Source organism: Chiloscyllium plagiosum, chromosome 2, assembly GCF_004010195.1.
Source record: "Chiloscyllium plagiosum isolate BGI_BamShark_2017 chromosome 2, ASM401019v2, whole genome shotgun sequence".
Taxonomy (NCBI): Eukaryota; Metazoa; Chordata; class Chondrichthyes; order Orectolobiformes; family Hemiscylliidae; genus Chiloscyllium; species Chiloscyllium plagiosum.
Window position 1 is genome coordinate 120030333 of NC_057711.1, and position 20196 is coordinate 120050528.

At 40.3% G+C, this 20196-nt stretch overlaps 1 protein-coding gene across 12 annotated transcripts in view; it reads right to left on the reverse strand.

The window, feature by feature from the left end:
* bnc2 (basonuclin 2) overlaps positions 1-20196 on the reverse strand; it is a 519175-nt gene that overhangs the window by 52973 nt on the left and 446006 nt on the right. For 10 of the 12 annotated variants that reach the window (XM_043717596.1, XM_043717632.1, XM_043717569.1 and 7 more), the window contains one exon: positions 14415-16357. In XM_043717596.1, coding sequence (XP_043573531.1) covers positions 14415-16357 — 1943 coding nt within the window. Of the gene's footprint in view, positions 1-3963; positions 4074-14414; positions 16358-20196 lie in introns of all 12 variants that reach the window. The other 2 variants (XM_043717654.1, XM_043717649.1) reach the window with 1 other exon arrangement.

Sequence of the window (20196 nt, forward strand, 5' to 3'; positions counted from 1 at the left end):
ATATGTAACTGCTTTGAGATACATCAGTGTGCAATCTGTGCCAAAAAATATTGCAAATTAAATTCTGCATCTACCTACGTAGGTGCATCTAATATACATGGGAGGTAACATGATATGCTTTGTGAAGGATTTCTTTCTAAAATCTCCACTCATTCATACATCACAATACTCAACATTACCAAGTGGGCAGAGACTAGAAAAAACAATTACCATCAGGAAATTCTGTGACATATTCAAGTCCTTTACTCCAATATCATAAAAGTACTTTGCACTGTCTCCCAACAAACATGCAAAGATCCAATATTTCAAAACCAACCTGATTGCTAGAACCCCCACATCCCTGCTTCAAAAAGCCCCACAAAAGAAGAGAGATTATCAACATGTATCTGTTCCTAAGCAACAAGGCAATAAACAGACTGCAGATTTTTTTTGTTGACAAAATGAATTTCATCCAAAGCCCCAGCAAATTTTGTCTCAAATTGTGCACAACCATCAAGACACTGATCTCTGCTAATGAAGAACAAAATTGCACGAAAGTAGTGTCTTACGCATCCCAAAGCAGTTCACTGACAATGTGGAGTAACTAACTGTACCTACACTGTAATGTAGAAAACATGGCAATCAGTTTGAGCATAGCTAACTCTGTCAAACAACAAAGGTGGTGAATGACCAGGTACTCTATTTAGTGTGCTGATTAATGTTTAGATATTGTGTAGGACATCAGAAATAATGCATAAACTCATATTCAATTTTAAAATATTGCCCACCTGAGAGGGCAGGTTAGGAGCTTAGGCAAAAATGAAGCATTCCCTCAAGTATGCACTGGAATGTTAGTCTAGATTTTTGTGTTCAATTTCTAGAATGAAGCTTGCATCCATGATCATCTGACATAGAAAGAAGAGTGTTACCCACTGAGCCACAGCTGTCAAACAATGTAGAATGGAGACATTTTACAGAAGAACATAAACATAATGGGTTTGTATATTGTGTGGAATGGTGTAAATGTATTCAGAATTTGTCAGTTACTTAGTAAAGAGAATTGTAAGATTTTCATCCCCAATTCATCATTCTTCCTTCCTTCCTTGTTTCATTTTTCCAGCATTGCCTTTATGTGTTTTGCAAAACTCATTCTAAATGTAATTTGCAACAGTTTATATGTGTGCTGTGGAGTAAAATGATTTAGTTATGTCTGAAATTGTAAATTAAAGAAATGTAAACTATCAAGTGGTGCCAGCTATGTAAGTCACACTGTACCATGTGCAATGGTTTTTGGTTAGTTTTAGTAAAAGAGAGCTGGATTAATTGAGAAAGGGAACTGAAGGTTCGAAAAACATTCTATGGAGACACCAGTCCAGCTAACCTAATCAGTAGAGCTCAAGATTCTAACTCCCAGGATCCTAGATTTGAAAACCAAGTTTGGGTGCCATAAGTTTATGATGAGCAGACAGGAAAGTAGACCTGTGAACACAATGAGACCAGCCATTATCTTATCGAATGGTACAGAAAGGCTAAAGGGGGCTGGATGACCTATGCCTACTCCTAATCCTACCTTACAATCACTCGGTTGCTTTTCCAGAAGAGACAGGGATATGAAGCCAATGGTCCTTAACTTAGGAAAAAAAAACCAAGAAACATAAACTCCAGCGTGGAATATTTGAATATTGGATGATATAACATTTGAACCCCAAAGGAATTAATATACTTTGCCAGATGCAACCTAGATATGAGTTCAGGGACAGAGGGAGACATGCAGGGAACAGAAGGGTTGCTGATGCAGAGCCAACACAGGCATGCCTGTAGAATCGGCAGAATTATTTGCTCCATAGCATGAACATCATTAAAGGAGTGCCAAACAGGTTGTGTTGTGGGATGCATCTCTCTGTTTTGATTGTTCTGCTGCTTTGCACTGGTTAGTACACAACCAAGGAGCTGTGCCTTTGAGTACAGCAAATAGACTCCACCAGTATATAACAAGCAGCAGGAGGTACCTTTTACTTTTCATAAGTTTTTGAAGGATTTTTCTTTGTGTCAGTTACTCTTATAGAACCAAACATATGAAAATAGAAATCAGAATCACGACAGGCAATTCTTCCCTTTGAACCTATTCTGTCACTCGATAAGATGATGGTCGATCTGATTAACTCCACTTTCTTGTGTGCTGCCACAATTCTTGGCTGTTTTGTTCATCAAAGATGTATCTAAATAGATCGTGAATAAATTCAATGACCATGTCTCAACTGCTTTCTTGGCAGAAAATGCCACAAACTAACAATGCTGAGAGCCACAAATCTTCCCCTCACCTTCACTGTGAAAGGAAGACTTCGTTTATTTTTAAACTATGCCTCTGCGTCCTAGTTTCCCCCACATGAGGAAACATTTTCCCACTATATGGCCTATCAAGATCCCTGAGAATATTCTATGTCTCAATAAGAATATCTCTCATCCTTCTATACTGCAAAGGATACATACCCAACTATTCAGCCTTTTGGACAATAAGCATCTCACCTCAGGAATTAGTTGAGTGCATGTTCTCTTGAAAAATTTCAAATGCAATTACTTCATTGCTCAAATGATGCGATCAAAAGTGTACTCAGTATTCCAACCTACATTTATGCTTAGCTTTGTGTCATTGGCAAATTCAGCTATCATACATTCATCCAAGCTATTGACATGGACTATAAATAGTTCAGACACAGCACTGATCCCGGAGACACTCCATTAGCTACAGCTTGCCAGACTAGAAACAACCCCTTTATTCCCACACATATCTTCCTATTAGCTAACCAATCCTCTTTTCCTGCTAATAAGGGGATTATTAATAATATACCCTTTGTATCATGAGCTTTTACTTTATGTAGCAAACTTGTTATGCAGCACCTCATGAAATATTCTTTGAAAACTCGAGTGCACCATATCTACAGGTTTCCTTTATCCACATAGCTTGATACATCCTCAAAGAACTTTAATAAGTTAACTGAATATAAAGAAACTGCAACAAGAGGCAGAAATTAAATATTTGTTTGGACTCAGTTTTCACTTGATTTTGATTTTCTTTTTATCAGTTCAGAGTGTCTCTGAAGTAAACGCTCCTAGTAAGAAGGATAATTGCTTTGGGAAATTCCTCTTGCTCTTCAGTGACTAAAGTGAACAGGGAATTCCAGAAAATTATACAGAGAGATTTGCCAGTGTGTCATGCAGGTTGAAACATCCAAGTTGACCAACAAACTCCACCAGGGAGTGGTAGAGGCATAGGAGAATTGAGGAACCAGGCTGTCACCCAGAGCTTTGTTTTAACCCTTTCAGAGCTGTCCAAGTGTTCTTGTTGGAAAATTTTCTCAAGAATTTGAGGTATTGGGGAGCCCCACCTTCTAAACCTATTGCCTCTTCAACCTAGAAGCCAAAAGCACTCAAGATTTGGAAGTTCCTCTCCAAACCACTCCTGACATGGAACTGTATTGTCATTTTATCACAGTCTCTGGGGTAAGATCCTGCAATGCCTTGTCGAGCAGCATTGTGTGTGTACTGACCCCCCCCCAATGGACTCCAATGGTTCAAGATATTGGTTCCCCACCATTTTCTCAAAGGCAATTGAAATTGGCAATAAACGTAAGCCTTGATAAGAACAAATTAAAATGAATTATTCTCAGTAACAGACATGCCTATGATGTGCATGTTAAATTCGATGTCAGTATATACTTTTGCATCAGGAAACTTGCTTGAACTGAAATAAGCTAAATGTTATGGTCTTGAAAGATATGTGTCATACGGTTAGCAATTTTACTTTGAGCTATGTTTCACGCAGACTTGGTGAGCTGAGTAGATGGTGTGGAAGAGGTAACTACTTTTAGGAGATTCATGGTACCGTAGCATGCTGTTTCTTTATCTAGAGCCTTTATTATGCTGTGGTAGTCTTCATCTGCTGCCCTATCTGATAGTAATGGACACAGCAATGAGCCTACTTACGATGTGCAGTCAATGGTAATGTCCTGATGTCCTTTGGCAAAGAGCTGTGATCTGGTGCTGATATGTCAAATGGAGCAAGTCTCCTCACACCTACCTCTTGCACGTCCATCCTGGGGAAACAGGGGTTAGGTTTGGGTGTTGTATCCTTGATCTACTTGCCCTAACCATCAGTGCTGCTCACCAAAGAGAGCTTCCTTTCACTCCTCACTTTTCATCCAACCTTGGGCAAATAATTACATCTGCAAATACCTTAATAAAAGTCAGACAGGCAATTACTTTTATGGAAGAACTTGCATTTATGTGGTGTCGTTTACAATGAATTACTCACATTTGTAATTTACTAATTCTTTGTAAAGCAGCAGCCAATTGGTGCACCTTTCTCAAAGATTATTTATTTCTCAATGGATTAATTCTTTCCCAAGAATTATCAATTATCTTCTTAAATGTCTGTTACTGCATCTCTACAGTTCCACATGTTGAACTAGTTTCCCAGTTGCCTTTGTCAACTCTACTCTCATACCCTTATAATTTTATTTATTTACATTTAAAATATTAAACTTAGACATACATAAGTCCCCTTCAAACTGAATGTGAAACTCCACCATGCTAATAAACCCACTGCCCAAAGGCTCTTTGACTATGAGCTTATGATTAGTCTTGTTTCCTTGCACATTACTAAATCTATAATGCGCAGCTCCCTGTTGTCTCTTAATCATACTGCTTTTTAAGAAATTGTCCTGAATAATCTGAGAACTAATTTTCCAAGTTACCTTTGCCAATCTGATGTCCCAATCTACACGTAGATTAAATTTGTTTAAGATCATTACATGTCACATTTATTACTTCTTGTAAACTTTGTCCTCCTGTATAACTACAGTTAGGGAGCTGTAAATTACTCCTGAAAGTGACCTTTTACATTTCCTATCTCTACCAAAAGGATTCTACATCTGTTCTAAGGGCTTTCTTAATTAACGGAGTACATCACTACATGCCCTTTCCTGCTTCTTCATTTGAAAATCAAATACAATTCAATATTCAGGTCCGAGCTTTGGTCACCTTGCAACCCTATTTTTGCAATGATTCTCAGGCTATGCATTTTTATGTCCATCCATGCTAACAATTCATCCATATGAATGCTGCAATCATTCATATGCAACTGTTTAACTGCCTTTAACTGTTTCTTTTTCTAACCATATTCCTAATCCTAACCATAACCCTACCCCGTTGCAATCTCTGGCCTTATATGCTGGTGCACGGTTAAATTTGTACTCTCTGTCCTTTCTTGCCATATTCTGGTTATAATTACTAAAATCACTACCTAGATAATCTGTTTTGGTGACATTCTTTGAGTGATAAATATTGGATATGACACTTTCAGACAACTCTTTTACTCTTATTCCAAATAGTGTCACAGAGTTTGAAGGGCAGAGAGAAATTTGGTGCATCATCTCTTCTTAAAGATGGGGTCTTCCAGCAGTGCAGCACTACCTCTGTAATGCAACTCCAACAATGCAACACTTCCTGAGTACTGCCCCAGCCCTTCTAAAATGCAGCACTCCAACAGTATGACCCTTCTAACAATGCTGCACTCTTTTAATACCGATCTATTAACAGTGTAATACTCCCTCAGTACTGACCTTTGAAGTAATCTCTCAATACTGACACTTGGTAGTTCAATGCTGTCCTTCTAATATTGTAGCACTCCCTTAGCACTGATCCCTCGACAATGCAGCACTCATTCAGTATTACACCTCTAGCTGTGCAGTATTTACTTAGTACCATATCTGACTATACAGCATTTCCTTATTACTATACCCCTGACTGGGTACCACCCCCTCAGTACTGACCATCCAATAATGTAATACCCATTCTGTACTGACTCTATGACACACAGTGCAGTGCTATCTCAATAGAACCCTCAATTAGTGTGTATTCCTCTTTGTGCACATGCATTCATGCATCTGTTTCTTTCTGAAGCTGCAGACCTGCAGGTTGTAGTTATGCTGGAATCACAGCCATTGTGGCTGTCCAGTTCTCCATCTTTTCTCTGGTTAAAGGTTTTTCTCCTGGGTTTGGTGCTAGTGTCTACCTGATAGCCGCTAATTGAGCATTTTAGCCTAGTATGCCTCAGACTGGAAAACGCACTGCTAGTACCATCATAGCTGTTCAAGGAGGTGGTCAGACTCTCTCAGCCATTCCCGGTCTCCCAAAAAATTTAGAATCATGGAATGGTGACAACCAATGTTTGTTAAGGATTGGCCAGCCAAGCATTCATTAGTATTTAACATGCACCAATCAATCAGTCTCAACCCATTGAAGTTGGTCAAAAAATATATTTTCTCTAGATTGCTCCTTCTACACTTTCAATCTTATCATATGATGATCACTGTACCCCTTAATGTTCCTATATTGATACCCTTCATTTGCCAGAACCAGATACAGCAACACTGTATTCTTTGTTAGGCTAGAAACAGAATGATCAAGAAAATTCTCCTGAACACATCTCAGAAACTTTCTCCCTTCTCTGCCCCTTATACTATTGCAATCCCAGTTCATATTCAAATAATTCAAGCCTGTGATATACAACATTGTAAATACATTGGTGGCCCATAGGCCACACACAATAATAGACAATAGGTGCAGGAGTAGGCCATTCTGCCCTTCGAGCCTGCACCACCATTCAATATGATCATGGCTGATCATCCTTAGTCAGTATCCTGTTCCTGCCTTATCTCCATAACCCTTGATTCCACTATCCTTGAGAGCTCTACCCAACTCTTTCTTAAATGAATCCAGAGACTGGGCCTCCACTGCCCTCTGGGGCAGAGCATTCCACACAGCCACCACTTTCTGGGTGAAGAAGTTTCTCTTCATCTCTGTCCTAAATGGTCTATCCCATATTTTTAAGCTGTGTCCTCTGGTTCGGCACTCACCCATCAGCGGAAACGTGTTTCCTGCCGCCAGAGTGTCCAATCCTTTCATAATGTGGTGATACATTTATTCTAACAACTCTAATCAAACAGATTCCGTCCTGCATCACTCTAGGATATTCACTTGCTTCAACTGGGTAATGCCTCCTTAAATAATACTGCTACCCATTCTTCTTTCTTTCCTTCACTAACTTTCCCATTTGTCTTGTAACGTGGAACAGTTCACATCATTTCCCTGTCATTTTTTTGAGTCAGAACTCCAATATTGCCACAACAGCATATTCCCATGAGACTAATTCCACCTGTTGATCACCAACCTTATTACCTCGAATCGCACATTGGTATCATATACAGTAACACTGCTTTATACCTAACCACATTCCCTCTTACTCTGAAATCACTAAAAACCTTAAAATAAAAAAATAACTGCAGACACTGGACATCTTAAACAAAAACAAATTGCTGAAGTAACTCAGTAAGTCTGGCAGCATATGTGGACAGGAAGCAAAATTAACATTTTGTGACTCTACTGGAGTTTCTCCAGCAATTTCTGTTTTAGTTCAACTTAAAATTTTATTATTTCCAATTTAGGTACAATTGAAATTATTTGTGCAATTTTTTTTTCCTTTTCAGTTAGTTTAAAATCTCCCCAGTAGCATAAACAAATAACCTCACAAAGACCCAGGTTCTGGCTCTCTACAGAGAAAATCCACCTCATCTCTTCAGGTGTGATCTCCTGCAGAAATAGAGTTATTGTGTCGGATATCTAAGATCCTTCTTCCTGTATGATCTCCAGCCATATAGTCATCCCGTCTATCCTATCATTTCTATATCCATCAGCATGAGACACTAGATGTAATTTGAAGATTACAAAGCTTTTAAACTCTTTTCTACGTCCCTAAACTCTGTATGTAAGACTGCACCTTTTCTTTAAGTCAAATTATTGCCTCTTCCTCTAACTATGCAGATGCAGCCCACTTCCCAACACTCTGACCAAAAAAGACCCACCACCACTAGCTGCATAGCTGAACCAATGCAGTGGCTCTGTTTGCACTGACCAGTGTCACTCATTTTCACTAGTGTCCTGAATGAAGACTGATCGGAGAGTGTGATGTGCCCCGGATTTTCCTGTATTACTTGTCTAGTCATCTTTGTCTATCAGGTGTTCAGTCATTTTCTCATTGTTTCCATTCTCTCAAACTATATGATGACCTCTTCCAGAAATGTGCTATCCATAAAAACCCTTGGCCTCACAGATGCACTGCAGTGATGCCAGCAGCTGCTCAAGCTGACAACACTTCCTGCATGTGGTTGTCCAGGTCTTGAAAAGCATACTGGAGTTCCCATTTGGAACATAATGCATATTCAATGGGACTGAGGTGCCCTGCCATGCTTCTATTTATTACACGATTTTCTAAACTAAATTATTTGATTTGCGAATTAGCTAGTATTTTCTTCATAGCTATTCCTGACCGAATACTTCCAATGAAATTACGTTGTGAAATGAGATACATGACGTGAAAATTCTCCAACTGAGAAATGTAACTCTCTCATCAGTCCAGTAATGCGAATGTGTTGCAATGTTCAGAATCAGTGTTTAAATTAGAAAGATGGAGTTGAGGATGGGAAACAGAAGAAATGTGATCTCCAGTGAGAGCTGAAGAACTGCTCAGAGACTGGAGAGTTGTACAGAGTTTCATAATTGGTGGGTTGCTGTCTAAGTTTCATCTCCATGAAGCTCAGATTTAGCAAAAGGCTGAGAGGCACTTTGTTAACTGAGGCATTGGTTTGATTTTAATTACTATTTTTCCTAACCTGCTGTATGTGGCGAAGAGGTCACAAACTGATGCAAAAATGTCAGTTTGAGGGTAAGATACTCTTGCTGAATCACTTACTTGGTTGCTTAGTGTTTCTCACTGTAATCAACACCGTCATTGATCAAATGCCATTATCAAAGGTCTCGAAGAAATAGTCAGAATGAGTGGACTGGGGACCCAAAAACCCCTGACAATGGGATTAGACGAAGTGGTGTCTTTTTTTTTAAAAGCTGGTGCATGCCTGGCAATTCCCTCTCTAACTGCACAAGGTCAGATTAACTGTCGGGATTGAAGAATGTGGCTCATAGCAGCTTCTAATGGCCAATTAGGAAGTAATAGCCTTACCAGCAACATCGCACAGATGAAATTTTCTTTAAAAATTCTCCATTTTTGTGACTGTTAGATTTGCTTAAAGTTACATCCAAGCAGTAAGTTTTCTGTTTTGATAAAATACTGCAAACAAATTATGATTTTGAGTGCCTACAACTCAGATTTATATTGTTAATTGTAGACTGTCGGTAAATCCGCTGCCAGCAGTGAGACTCGGGAACTCAGTGGGAGATATATTAAGTTGAACCATTAGAAATTAGCACCCATCCTTGTTAACACTGCCCCTGGATTCTTCATTGCGATTTCATTCTCTTTTCCCTTCAGTATTATCATCAATGAATTTTATCTTCTCCCTTATTCTAATGCAAAAGCACAAGTGAAAAATAATAAAGCAGACACAGTGGCTAGCACTGCTGCCTCAGAGTGCCAGGGACCCTGGTTCAATTCTACCCTTGGGTGACTTTTGCACATTCTTCCAGTGGCTGGTGGATTTCCTCTGAGTGATCCACTTTCCTCCCACAGTCCAAAAATGAGTAGGTTAGGTGGATAGGCCTTGCTAAATTGCCCGTAGTGTGTTGGGATGTTCAGGCTAGGTTGGTTAGCCATGGGAAAGCGCAGCAGGTCAGGCAACATCCATGGATGCTGCCTGACCTGCTGCACTTTTCCAGCAACACATTTTCAGCTCTGATCTCCAGCATCTGCAGTCCTCACTTTCTCCTAGCCATGGGAAAGGCAGGGTTACTGGAATGTGGTAGATCTGGGTAGGATGTTCTTCGAAGGCATCGTGGGCTGCATGGCCTGCTTCCACAGTGTAGGGATTCTATGATCTGTGATTATAGTTTCCAGCCCCTCACATATTCTCCCTCTCTTTTTCTGAAGCTGCTGGTTTTGTGAGGGTGAGTATGCCTGCACCGTTCAGCAGGCATACCCGAGTGGAATACCCTAGTGGCTATTCATGGATTAGCCACCTTTAATGACCATTAGCAGGCGGCATCATCAACTACCCTTCTGTAGTTCCATCCAAACTCCATGAACAGTATTGTGGAACAAGAATTCGAAGCTGATTTTGCCTTATTTGACCTTGTGGGACTTAAGAGAATTTTGCCAAATCGCTCCTCCAGCGTGCATAGCTTAGCAAATGCACCTGATAAATTTGCAAAGGTGTAAGGGGAATTCCACAAAATAATATTGTCAATCTATATATTAGGATGTCCACAGACATTCCTTCATCATCTATCTTATCCCAACTCTTTCTGAGAACGAGCAAATACAGCATCACTTTTCAGTTCCAATCACTCCCTGGGCTCAGTAACGTACATTGTGTCCCAATGCATTAAACCTTTCACTTTTAACATTTTCATCCTAATGTTGAAATCTCTCAATGGCTGCCACCACCCTACACCCCTCAACCCAACTCTGTGATCCCCTCCAGGGCCATAACCTAAATTTAATCCTGAGCAAATGAATGAGACCTAAAAGTGGACTGTAAAAGTTTCTTTCAACATTTAAAAATGAAATGATGAGCATAAAGCAAGTGGATTCACTACAAGCAGTGAGGACAACATGTAATGGGTTTTAAGGAAATGACAGAAAAGATAAACTAATACTTCATGTATGTCTTAAAAGAGGAAGGTCAAAAATCACATGACACCAGCTTACACTCCAATGGATTTGTTTAAAAACACTAGCTTTCGGAGCACTGCTCCTTCATCAGGTGCTAACAGTCCGAAAGCTAGTGCTTTCAAATAAACCTGTTGGATGATAACCTGGTGTCATGTGATTTTTGACTTTGTCCAAACCAGTCCAATACCAGTACCTCCACATCATGGCTTCATAGAGGAAAGTACTAACTCTCCCCACCCACCACCTCCCCAGGAATAAAGTAGAATCTAGGGTCCAGTGTAAATCAGTAACTGAAAGATATTAATATTTTAAAATGTGCTTAAACAATGAAAAATATTAATATTTTGAACAGTACTAGAGAAATGAATAGGACTTAACAGTCTAGATATTACAATCACATCCCAAAGTATTGAAAGAGGTGGCAGCTGAGATTGGAGATGCATTGGTAGTCATCTTTTAAAATTTTGTGGATTCGAAAATAATGGTAAAAATAAGAAGGATTGACATGGATTTATGAAAAGGAAATCATGTTTCGTGCAAATCTGGTCTCCTTCCTATTGGAAGGATATAGTGAAACATGAAAAGTTCACAATAGATTTAGAAGGATGTTGCCAGGGTTGGAGGATTTGAGCTGTAGGGAGAGGTTGAATATGCTGGGACTTTTTTCCCTGGAGCATCGGAGGCTGAGGGGTGACCTTATAAAGGTTTATAAAATCCTGAGGGGCATGGATAGGATAAATAGACAAAGTCACTTCCCTGGGGTGGGGGAGTCCAGAACTAGAGGGCATAGGATTAGGGTGAGAGGGAAAAGATATAAAAGAGACCTGAGGGGCAGTTGTTTCACGCAGAGGGTGGCATGTGTATGGAATGAGCTGCCTGAGGAAGTGGTGGAGGCTAGTATGATTGAAACATTTAAAAGGCATCTGGATAGGTATATGAAGAGGAAGGGTTTGGAGGAATATGAGCCGGGTGCTGGCAGGTGGGACTAGATTGGTTTGGGATATCTGGTCGGCATGGACAAGTTGGACCGAGGGTCTGTTTCCGTGCTGTACATCTCTATGACTCGATGGTGGAATTTTTGGAGAATGTAACTAGCAGAACAGATAAATGGAAACTGGTTGGGTGTGGCTTTTCAGAAGGTTTTCAATGAGGTCTGGCACAAAAAGTTGATAAACAAATTTAGAACACATGAGACTGGGGGAAATATTACTGGTATAATCCATGAACTGGTTAACAAAGAAAACAGAGTAGGAACAGATGTGTCATTCTCTGCTTTTTACAGTTTTTATAATTGATTTGAATGTGATGATTAAATGGTATATTTCCAAGTTTACAGACAACACAAAATTAGATGGGAGAGGGTGTTGTGAGAACATTGCAAAGACACTCTGAGGGGTTTTGGAAGGGCCAAGCCAGTGAATGAAATTATGTCAGATGGATGACAATATAGAAAAATGTGAGGTTATCCACTTGGATAGGATAACAGAAATACAGAGTATTTCTTAAATAGTGAGAGACTGAGAAGCATTGAATTTCAAACAGACTTGGGTGTCCTTCTTCATGAGTCACTGAAAGTCAACATGCAAACGTGGCAAGTAATTGAAAACGTAAATGGTACATTGACCTTTGTAACAATAGGATTTGAATATTGGGCAAGGAAGTTTTTCTGCAATTTTATGGCACCTCAATGAGACTACAGATGGAATATTGTGCACAGTTTTGGCCTCCCTGCCCAAGGAAAGATAGATTTCTCACAAGAGAAGTGTTACATAGGCTCAAACTAATTCTTCTGATGAGCGTACAAGGAAAGATTATATATACTTGGCCTCATTTTCTGGAGCTTAGAAGAATGAGAGCTGATCTCATTCTAAAGTACACAGTACTTGCACACAGGAGTGTGTAGGAAAGATAGTATTGAAGTAGAAGATCAACTAAGGTCTGATTGATGATCAGATTGAGTACATGGAGGTGAATGGCCCACCCCTACTTCTTATGTTCTTACAGAACCCTCAAATGATGCCCTATTTTCTTTTCATTCTGATCTTGAGTATTCCTGATTTAAATTGCTCTATACTTGGTGGATATGCCTTCAGCCTCCTGGCCCCCAATGCTCTGGAATTCTACCCTTGAACTTATCTAATTCTATCGAATTCTATTTGATAACTGCTCCTTTGAGTGGCATGGGGAGGTGTTCTGAAAATCCTCAATAGATTTGCTGATATTAATTTTCTCCCTCCCCATGATGGGAAGTGTTCAGTCTTTTCTTGACACATTTTTATTTTCACTCACCTAAAATCAGCCACTCAATCCTAATCTGACCACTGTTATGTGCATTGTGTGATGTCTGAATTTACTTCCCCCTTTCTCACTTTGTATGCTGAAGGTACAATCGTATAGTGGTGATGTTAACACCCGATGCCTGGAGGAAGAATGCCTCATCTTCCGCCTTGGGATCCTGCAACCACACGGGATCAATGCGGATTTCACTAGTTTCCCCATTTCCCCTCCCCCAACCTTATCCCAGTTGTAAGCCTCCAATTTGGCACCGCCCCCTTGACCGGTCCTACCTGTCCATCTTCCTTCCTTCCCACCTATCCGCTCCACCCTCCCCTCTGACCTATCACTTCCACCGGCACCTTCATCTACCTATTACATTCCCAGCTACCTTCCCCCCAGCCCCACCCCACTCCCATTTATCTCTCAGCACCTTCTAGCCCACAAGCCTCATTCCTGATGAAGGGCTTATGCCCGAAACATCAATTCTCCTGCTCTTGGATGTTGTCTGATCTGTTCTGCTTTTCCAGCAGCACATTCTTGATAGTGGTCATGTTACCAATCTAGTAACTTAGAAGCTAGATAAAAAATTGAAAGAACTGCAAGTTCACATCTTCCTGTGACAGGTGAGTTTGGTTTATATGGGCAGTGCGTTTCAGGAAGAATATGTTGGCGTTGGACCATGTGCAGTACAGATTCCCCAGGGGAGGTATTCAGAACAACAAAGTAGATGTATGAACATATGTCAAAATTTAAGCAGGGCCATTTAGGGATCATTTCTTTCATGGAGATCTGGAACAGTGTCACAAACAGCTGTTGAAGCTGGAAAGTCAATTGAAAGTTTCAAAATTGAGATTGCTAGATTGTTGTAGGGTAAGGTGATTTAGGGTTATGAGTCAAATTTGGGTAGATAGGCTTAAGATGCAGATCGGTCATGATATAACTGAACAGCAGAATTGATTTTGAGGGACTGAATAGCTTCCTCCTGTACAAAGCTGATGTTGGAGGGACAAGCGAGTTATAAAGTGGGGAATTAGGCTGTCAGTGGAAAGCTGAAAACAGCATAACTACATTGTCTGATGGTGTCATAACCTGTACAGCAGAATGAAGGGAAGTAGCATTGATTGCAAGTGTCAGGTGCTAGATTTACCTGAGACATTTTACCAGAGGTAGATCTCAGACTTGCCCGAGGAGAGTAGAGAAATTTATGGAAGTTCTGTGACAAACATGTGCCCTAACATTTCACAGGGAAATAGATCAAAGAACCTCACCACAGGCCTACATCACATAAAACAGTTTCCTTCTCAGTATTTATAAAATCACAGTTAACCACATTATTAATTTTGAAAAATATGAATAAAAACAGCAAGAAAAAAAGACACTGAAAGAAAACACAATTTTCAGTGAATGGCATTCAGCTAACAAGCAGATATAAAACTCAAACACATTCAACAATAAATTAGTCAAATGCAAATACCTGTCTCTACTCCTGCGGGATGGGAATGCTGCATTGCAACCTTCTACTGTGCAAACGTGCATCTCCTTCAGGTGAACATTCTTGTAGTGTAACTTCACGCTGTATGAACTTTTAAAGCTCTTCTTGCAGACATAACAGATCTTAGGATCAGGGCTGGAGCAGAGTTCACTTTCTGGTGAGTATTTCTGGGGACTGCTGTATCCCATTGAAGGAGAGAAGCCTTCTTGCAGGGCAGCAATGCTTCCTCCTCCTCCATTGTATAAGCCGTACGGGCTGATACTGTAAAACATGTCATAGGTTGGGTCAGTGAACTCTTCTTTTATTTTAATAGTCTGTGGTTGAGGGGAAACACAGTCTTTGTCTTCAGGCTTGCTGCTTGACATTTCCTCCTTATCAAATATTTCTCGGTGTGCCTGCTCATCATTTTCTGTGGGATTGTCGCACATTTTAGACTCGGAGCCTTCAGATTCATCCTCAAAGTCACGGTCATGCTCCTGCTCCTCTGAAGTGATGCTTCCCATTTGCTTATCTTCAAACCCACCAAGGCTTCTCTCCTCATCCGCTTTCCTGCTGCTATGCATATGAATGTTCGGACTCATTTCTTTATGACAATTTGCATTAGTCATTTCCTCGTCCTGGATGCAATCGTTGACATGATTTTCGTTCACCTGGTCATCTTCATCAAACTCATCAGCCGTGTCAATCACCTCCTTTTCAATCTTGACGGGCATGCTTGATTTGCGAGACTTTTTCTTGGGGGCAAGGTCAGCTGCCAATTCCTGAGCCATGGGTGGATTTATCTCGGGGGGGCAAGGCTGTTCGAGGGTGGGCACTATGGGACTGGACGGGAGCGATGTTGGAGGGCTCACCATTTCTCCCGATGTCAACAAGTTCCTGTAAAATGGAGGGACAGGTTCCACTGTCTTAAGAGGAGGGAAAACCAGGGGGTTCTGAAGAACAGGATCGACTGAAGAGGAATTAAAGCCCATGGATGGTCGCCCAGGCGATGTGAGACTTAAGTTTGATTTGATGCTGGATATGACCGGAGTGGCAGCTCCAGATGTGGCTCGGATGAGGTCCTTGTCTCTGTTGTTCCTCAGCATTGGCATGTGCAGACGTGGATTGGGATTGGCACTGTGACGATTGCGGCTCCTCAGGGAACTGAAAACCATGTTGCAGCCTTCAATTGTGCACCTATGCTTAATCTTCAGGTGCACAGCATTATAGTGGATCTTGAGGGTACCTTTGTCATAAAAAGTCTTACCACAGGCATTACAGACCACTCTGCCCTTTCTTGGGGTCAGTCCAATTCTCTTCATTCTCTGAATTTTTGAGTTCAGAACAGTACTTTTAGAGCTGTCAGTCTTGACCAGGTCATTTGTGGGAGCTGTTGGTGTATGGATTGGAGACAACCTGCTCTGCTCTGTCTTGGGCTCAATGTTGATAATGCTACTGAGGGCGTTCCTGCTGCTAGTTTGGTCATTTCGAAAAGGCGAAACGGAAACTTCTGACTCACTGCTCTCCACATGCTCATTCTGGATAGGAAGGTTGGGTTCCCTCAATCTCAGGCTCTGTTCAAGCATGACACCATTGGGGGGTAGGCCGAGTAAAGGAGCAGAGACGGGATTTATGTATTGGAATGGAAGTAGGAATGCCAGGCTATTGGGGATATTTTCAAAGTGGTGGATGCTGGAAGGGTTGCTGTTTTCCAGATGAGCCAGGAGGCTAGGGCTCCTCGTCCGATTGTTGCTTTCTATAAAAGTTCTGATATCAGAATCTGCTTTTGAAGTCGGCACAGCCACAGCTTGCCCTTCTTTTTCTTGGATGGCCATCAGCTCCACAATGGATTTAGTTTCTCCGAATCTCAGAAACTGCTGGAGGGTAATGATCTCTTCTTCCCGGGACATGATAGCCCAGCGATCCAGCACCTTGCCTGCAGCATCCTTCAGGCCATATCAAAGAAACAACAAAGACAAACACAAAAAAAACTTATTGATTTCGCATAATTACAGCACTCTTATTTGCGAAAATGCTACAAATGTCCTACTGATGCAGCAGAGGCCCACAAGCAACATGCAAAGATTGTTAATCCCATTCGGCCCACAGAGCAAACTTTTCTGCCATGCAAATGTGGTAATTAGGTTCACTATTAGTGAAAGAGACAGAGTTTAATAATGTCAAAGCAAATGCAGTGAAAACCATTGGGACTCTATGAAATGAACCACCTAAGATTCGGCTATTACAAACACAATGATCTCTTTTATGCAGATGCTCAGTATACATTGCTTATTAATATGGGAACACTTGCTGTGCAGACTCAGAGTAAACCAACAAGCTTCACTATAATTCTTACAAACACGATGTCATAGGAGGGGGAAGAATTTGGAGGTACAATATTTTTGTCTTTCCTCAAACAGTGAAGCGAAACAGCACACAGTGATAAAAACAGCAACTTATTTAACAAAAATTGTTGTGTTAAAACTTCTTGGTTAACAGAATAAATAAAAGTAACAATGTCTCCCTCAGCAATGGAAGCTTTCATGACTGCCCCAAGATAGGTAGAATCATAGAATGGAATCACTACAATGTGGCAACAGGCCATTCAGCACTACAAGTCTACACTGACTCTCTGAAGTTACCTACCCAGACCCCTTCCCCTACCCTATTACTCTACATTTACCCCTGACTAATTCACCTAACCTCCACTTATTTGGACAGTGGAAGGAAACTGGAGCACCCCGAGGAAACCCACACAGGCACGGGGAGAATGTGCAAACTCCACATGGTCACCCGAGGTTGGAATTGAACCCGGGTCCCTGGCGCTGTGAGGCCGCAGTGCTAACCATTGAGCCACCGTACTCCCATTTTGGCACATTTTGCAAAGTATTGGGTGATTACAGGCTGTTTTCATAAGTTATGACTAATTTGACTCCAAATAGGTCATAAATAACTTTGGCTCAGTCCTGTTGCAGCAGCTCAACAGGCAGAATCAGATCTCTGAAGTTAAACTGCAAATCAAACTACCAAGAACCATCCTAAATTAAAAGCAAATATTTTAAAAAATGACAGTTCCAACATGCACAGTTATATTTCTTTCTATCAGCATATTTTCTCAAAAGCAAAAAGGAGAGAATGATCTTAAATCATTGATCACTGTAGTCTTTGTTGTTAAATATACATTAAAAAGCATTTCACAGCTTTCATATTAGAGTGCCAGGCTACTTTGTGCCTTGAGGTGGTGCCGTGTAATTGATGTTGTACTTGTTTTATTTCAGACAAATATTATCACATATTAATGATACTGGCCAGGCATTTCAACATTCTTTTTAAACATTAAATAGTAAAGGGAAGCAGCACTTCAGTGCAATGAGAATGTATAATCTCTGGGTGGATCATTATTTCTAAATCAGGGTTCGGATTTTGTGCTCAGTTGTTATCAACTGTTACCTGGTTCAGTGCTGAACAGAGAAGGGCAGATTTACCTTTTGATGGTGGAAGGAATAAACTGGGCAAATTTGTTATCATTTAGGGTTCAGCACTCAGTTATAAGCTCATCCCTAATATACTCTGGATGTCAAATAACCCCCATACATTATACCAATAATAACTATAATAACCACACATCTTTCTTGGGATGCATGATGTCTGTCAGGCACTTTACTCAATACTTTCACATAAATAGTTACTTCTATTGGAAAATAAAATTACCACCACATTCTATGTGGAGCTAGATAGCTACTAAGTTAGTTACCTCTTCTTTTAAAACAAACTCTTCTTAAGACACTCTGTCATGCATGAATACTTACTCTTTTAGTTCAACTGACTCTTCTAACAAGTTACAAAGTCAAAACATTCAAGGTAAAACAGTTAGACATTGTCCCCTTTATTCTGTCAGTCTAGTTGATTGGATAAGAGAAGGTTTGCGGAGTGTGAAATGTTTGCTTAGGAATACAGTAATAAGAAAAAACAAACATTCTACCCTTCAACCTGTTCTGCCATTCAATTAGATCATGGCTGCTCTTTATTTGATCTCCATCTCGCCATGCTGGATCCCATAATCTTTAAAAGCCCTCCCCATCAAAAGTCCATCAATATAGGAAGATAGTTAAAATAAAATTGAAAGCTGCTGATGATAGAAATCTGTACAACAAAAAAGTCAAAAGATTGCTAGAAATACTCAACAGCCCAGGCAGCATATCTAGGAACAAGGATTTAATGTTTCGGGTCAAGATGACCTCTCATTAGAACTAGAAGAGAAAGTAGAAATGTCAGAGCTTTAAGAGGAATAAAGGGGAACAAAAGGGAAGCTCTGTGATAAGAATAAGGGCCAGCAGAGAATAAATAACAAAGGATTTCATGAGGCAACAGCCACAGAGAGTGGGAATGGGTAGAGTGAAGAAACAAAAGATATGTCCAGATAAGACATCAACAGATATACAGCAGCAGTCTCTACGAAACATTGAGCTATAAAGAAAGAAACAAAGACAAGAACAAGTCAGCAAAACAAAAAGAGTACAACAAAAAATCACAGGATAAGATGGATTCAGACGTCATGATCGAAAAGTTGTTGAACACAATGTTAAGCCCAGAAGATAAAGTCAAGTCAAAAGATAAGGTGTAGCTCCCCTCTGGAAGACTGTAGCAGGCCATGGACATGGAAGTCAGTGTGGAATCAAAGTGAAGAATTAAAATGACAATCTCTATCTTCACTTTGTTCTGTGTTTTATCTTCTTCTCCCTTTGTGTCTTTTTCTTTTTGCTTTTGCTTTGCTGGCTTGGTTTTATCTTCTTTATGCCTTTATCCCTTCATGTTGCGTACAGGCAGCTGCTATTGACATCTCATTTGTGCACATCTTGTTTTTTTTTTAACTATGCTTGTTCCCACTCTCTTGGCTGTTGCAATATGGAATCATTTGTTATTCAATTGTCCCTGCCCTCCACCCTCTCAGAGACTTTATACTTTGTTCTTCCTGTCACCTCCCAGGCCCTTTGTGTTTAAAATCTCTGACGTTTTGATCGTTTTCTCACTTCTGATGAAAGATTATCTCAATTTGAAACGTTATCTCCATTTTCTCAACATATGTTTAGGCATCTGCTCAGGTAGTTCCACTTTACATGAAAGAAAGGTTTGCATTTATATAGTGCCTTTCATGAACACAAGATGTCTCAAAGCACTTACAGGCAAAGTATTTTCAAAGTGTATTCACTGTTGGAATGTAGCAAATGCTGTAGACAATTTGCATACAGAAGATCCCACAAAATAAACGGCAGATGATTGATTTCATGATGTTGTTAAAAGATAAATATTGGCTGAGATACCTGGGGATTTTTAAAAAAATCATTCATGGATGAGGGCGTCACTGGCTATGCCAGCATTTATTGCCTATCCCTAATTGCTGAAAGGGCAGTAATGAGTGAATCACACTGCTGTTGCTCTGGAGTCACAAGTAGGTCAGACCATGCAAGGATATTAATTTCCATTCCTAACGGACATTAGTGAAACAGATCTCACCTTTTAATCTACAAAGTAATTGCAGTGAGTTCTTTTGTAGCCACCAAGAGGGCAAACAAAGCCTTAGTTTCATATTGCACTTGAAAGATGGCTGACCTAAAAATGCAACACTCCTTCAGTATTGTGAGTAATGATAGCCAAAATTGTTGCGTTCAAATCCTGGAGCTTAGCTTGAACACATAATCTTCTGATAAAGTTATCTGAGCGATGGATGGTAGGGTTCTCAGACAGTGTCTGTAAGGGATAGTACATGGATGGAGAACAGCAGGAT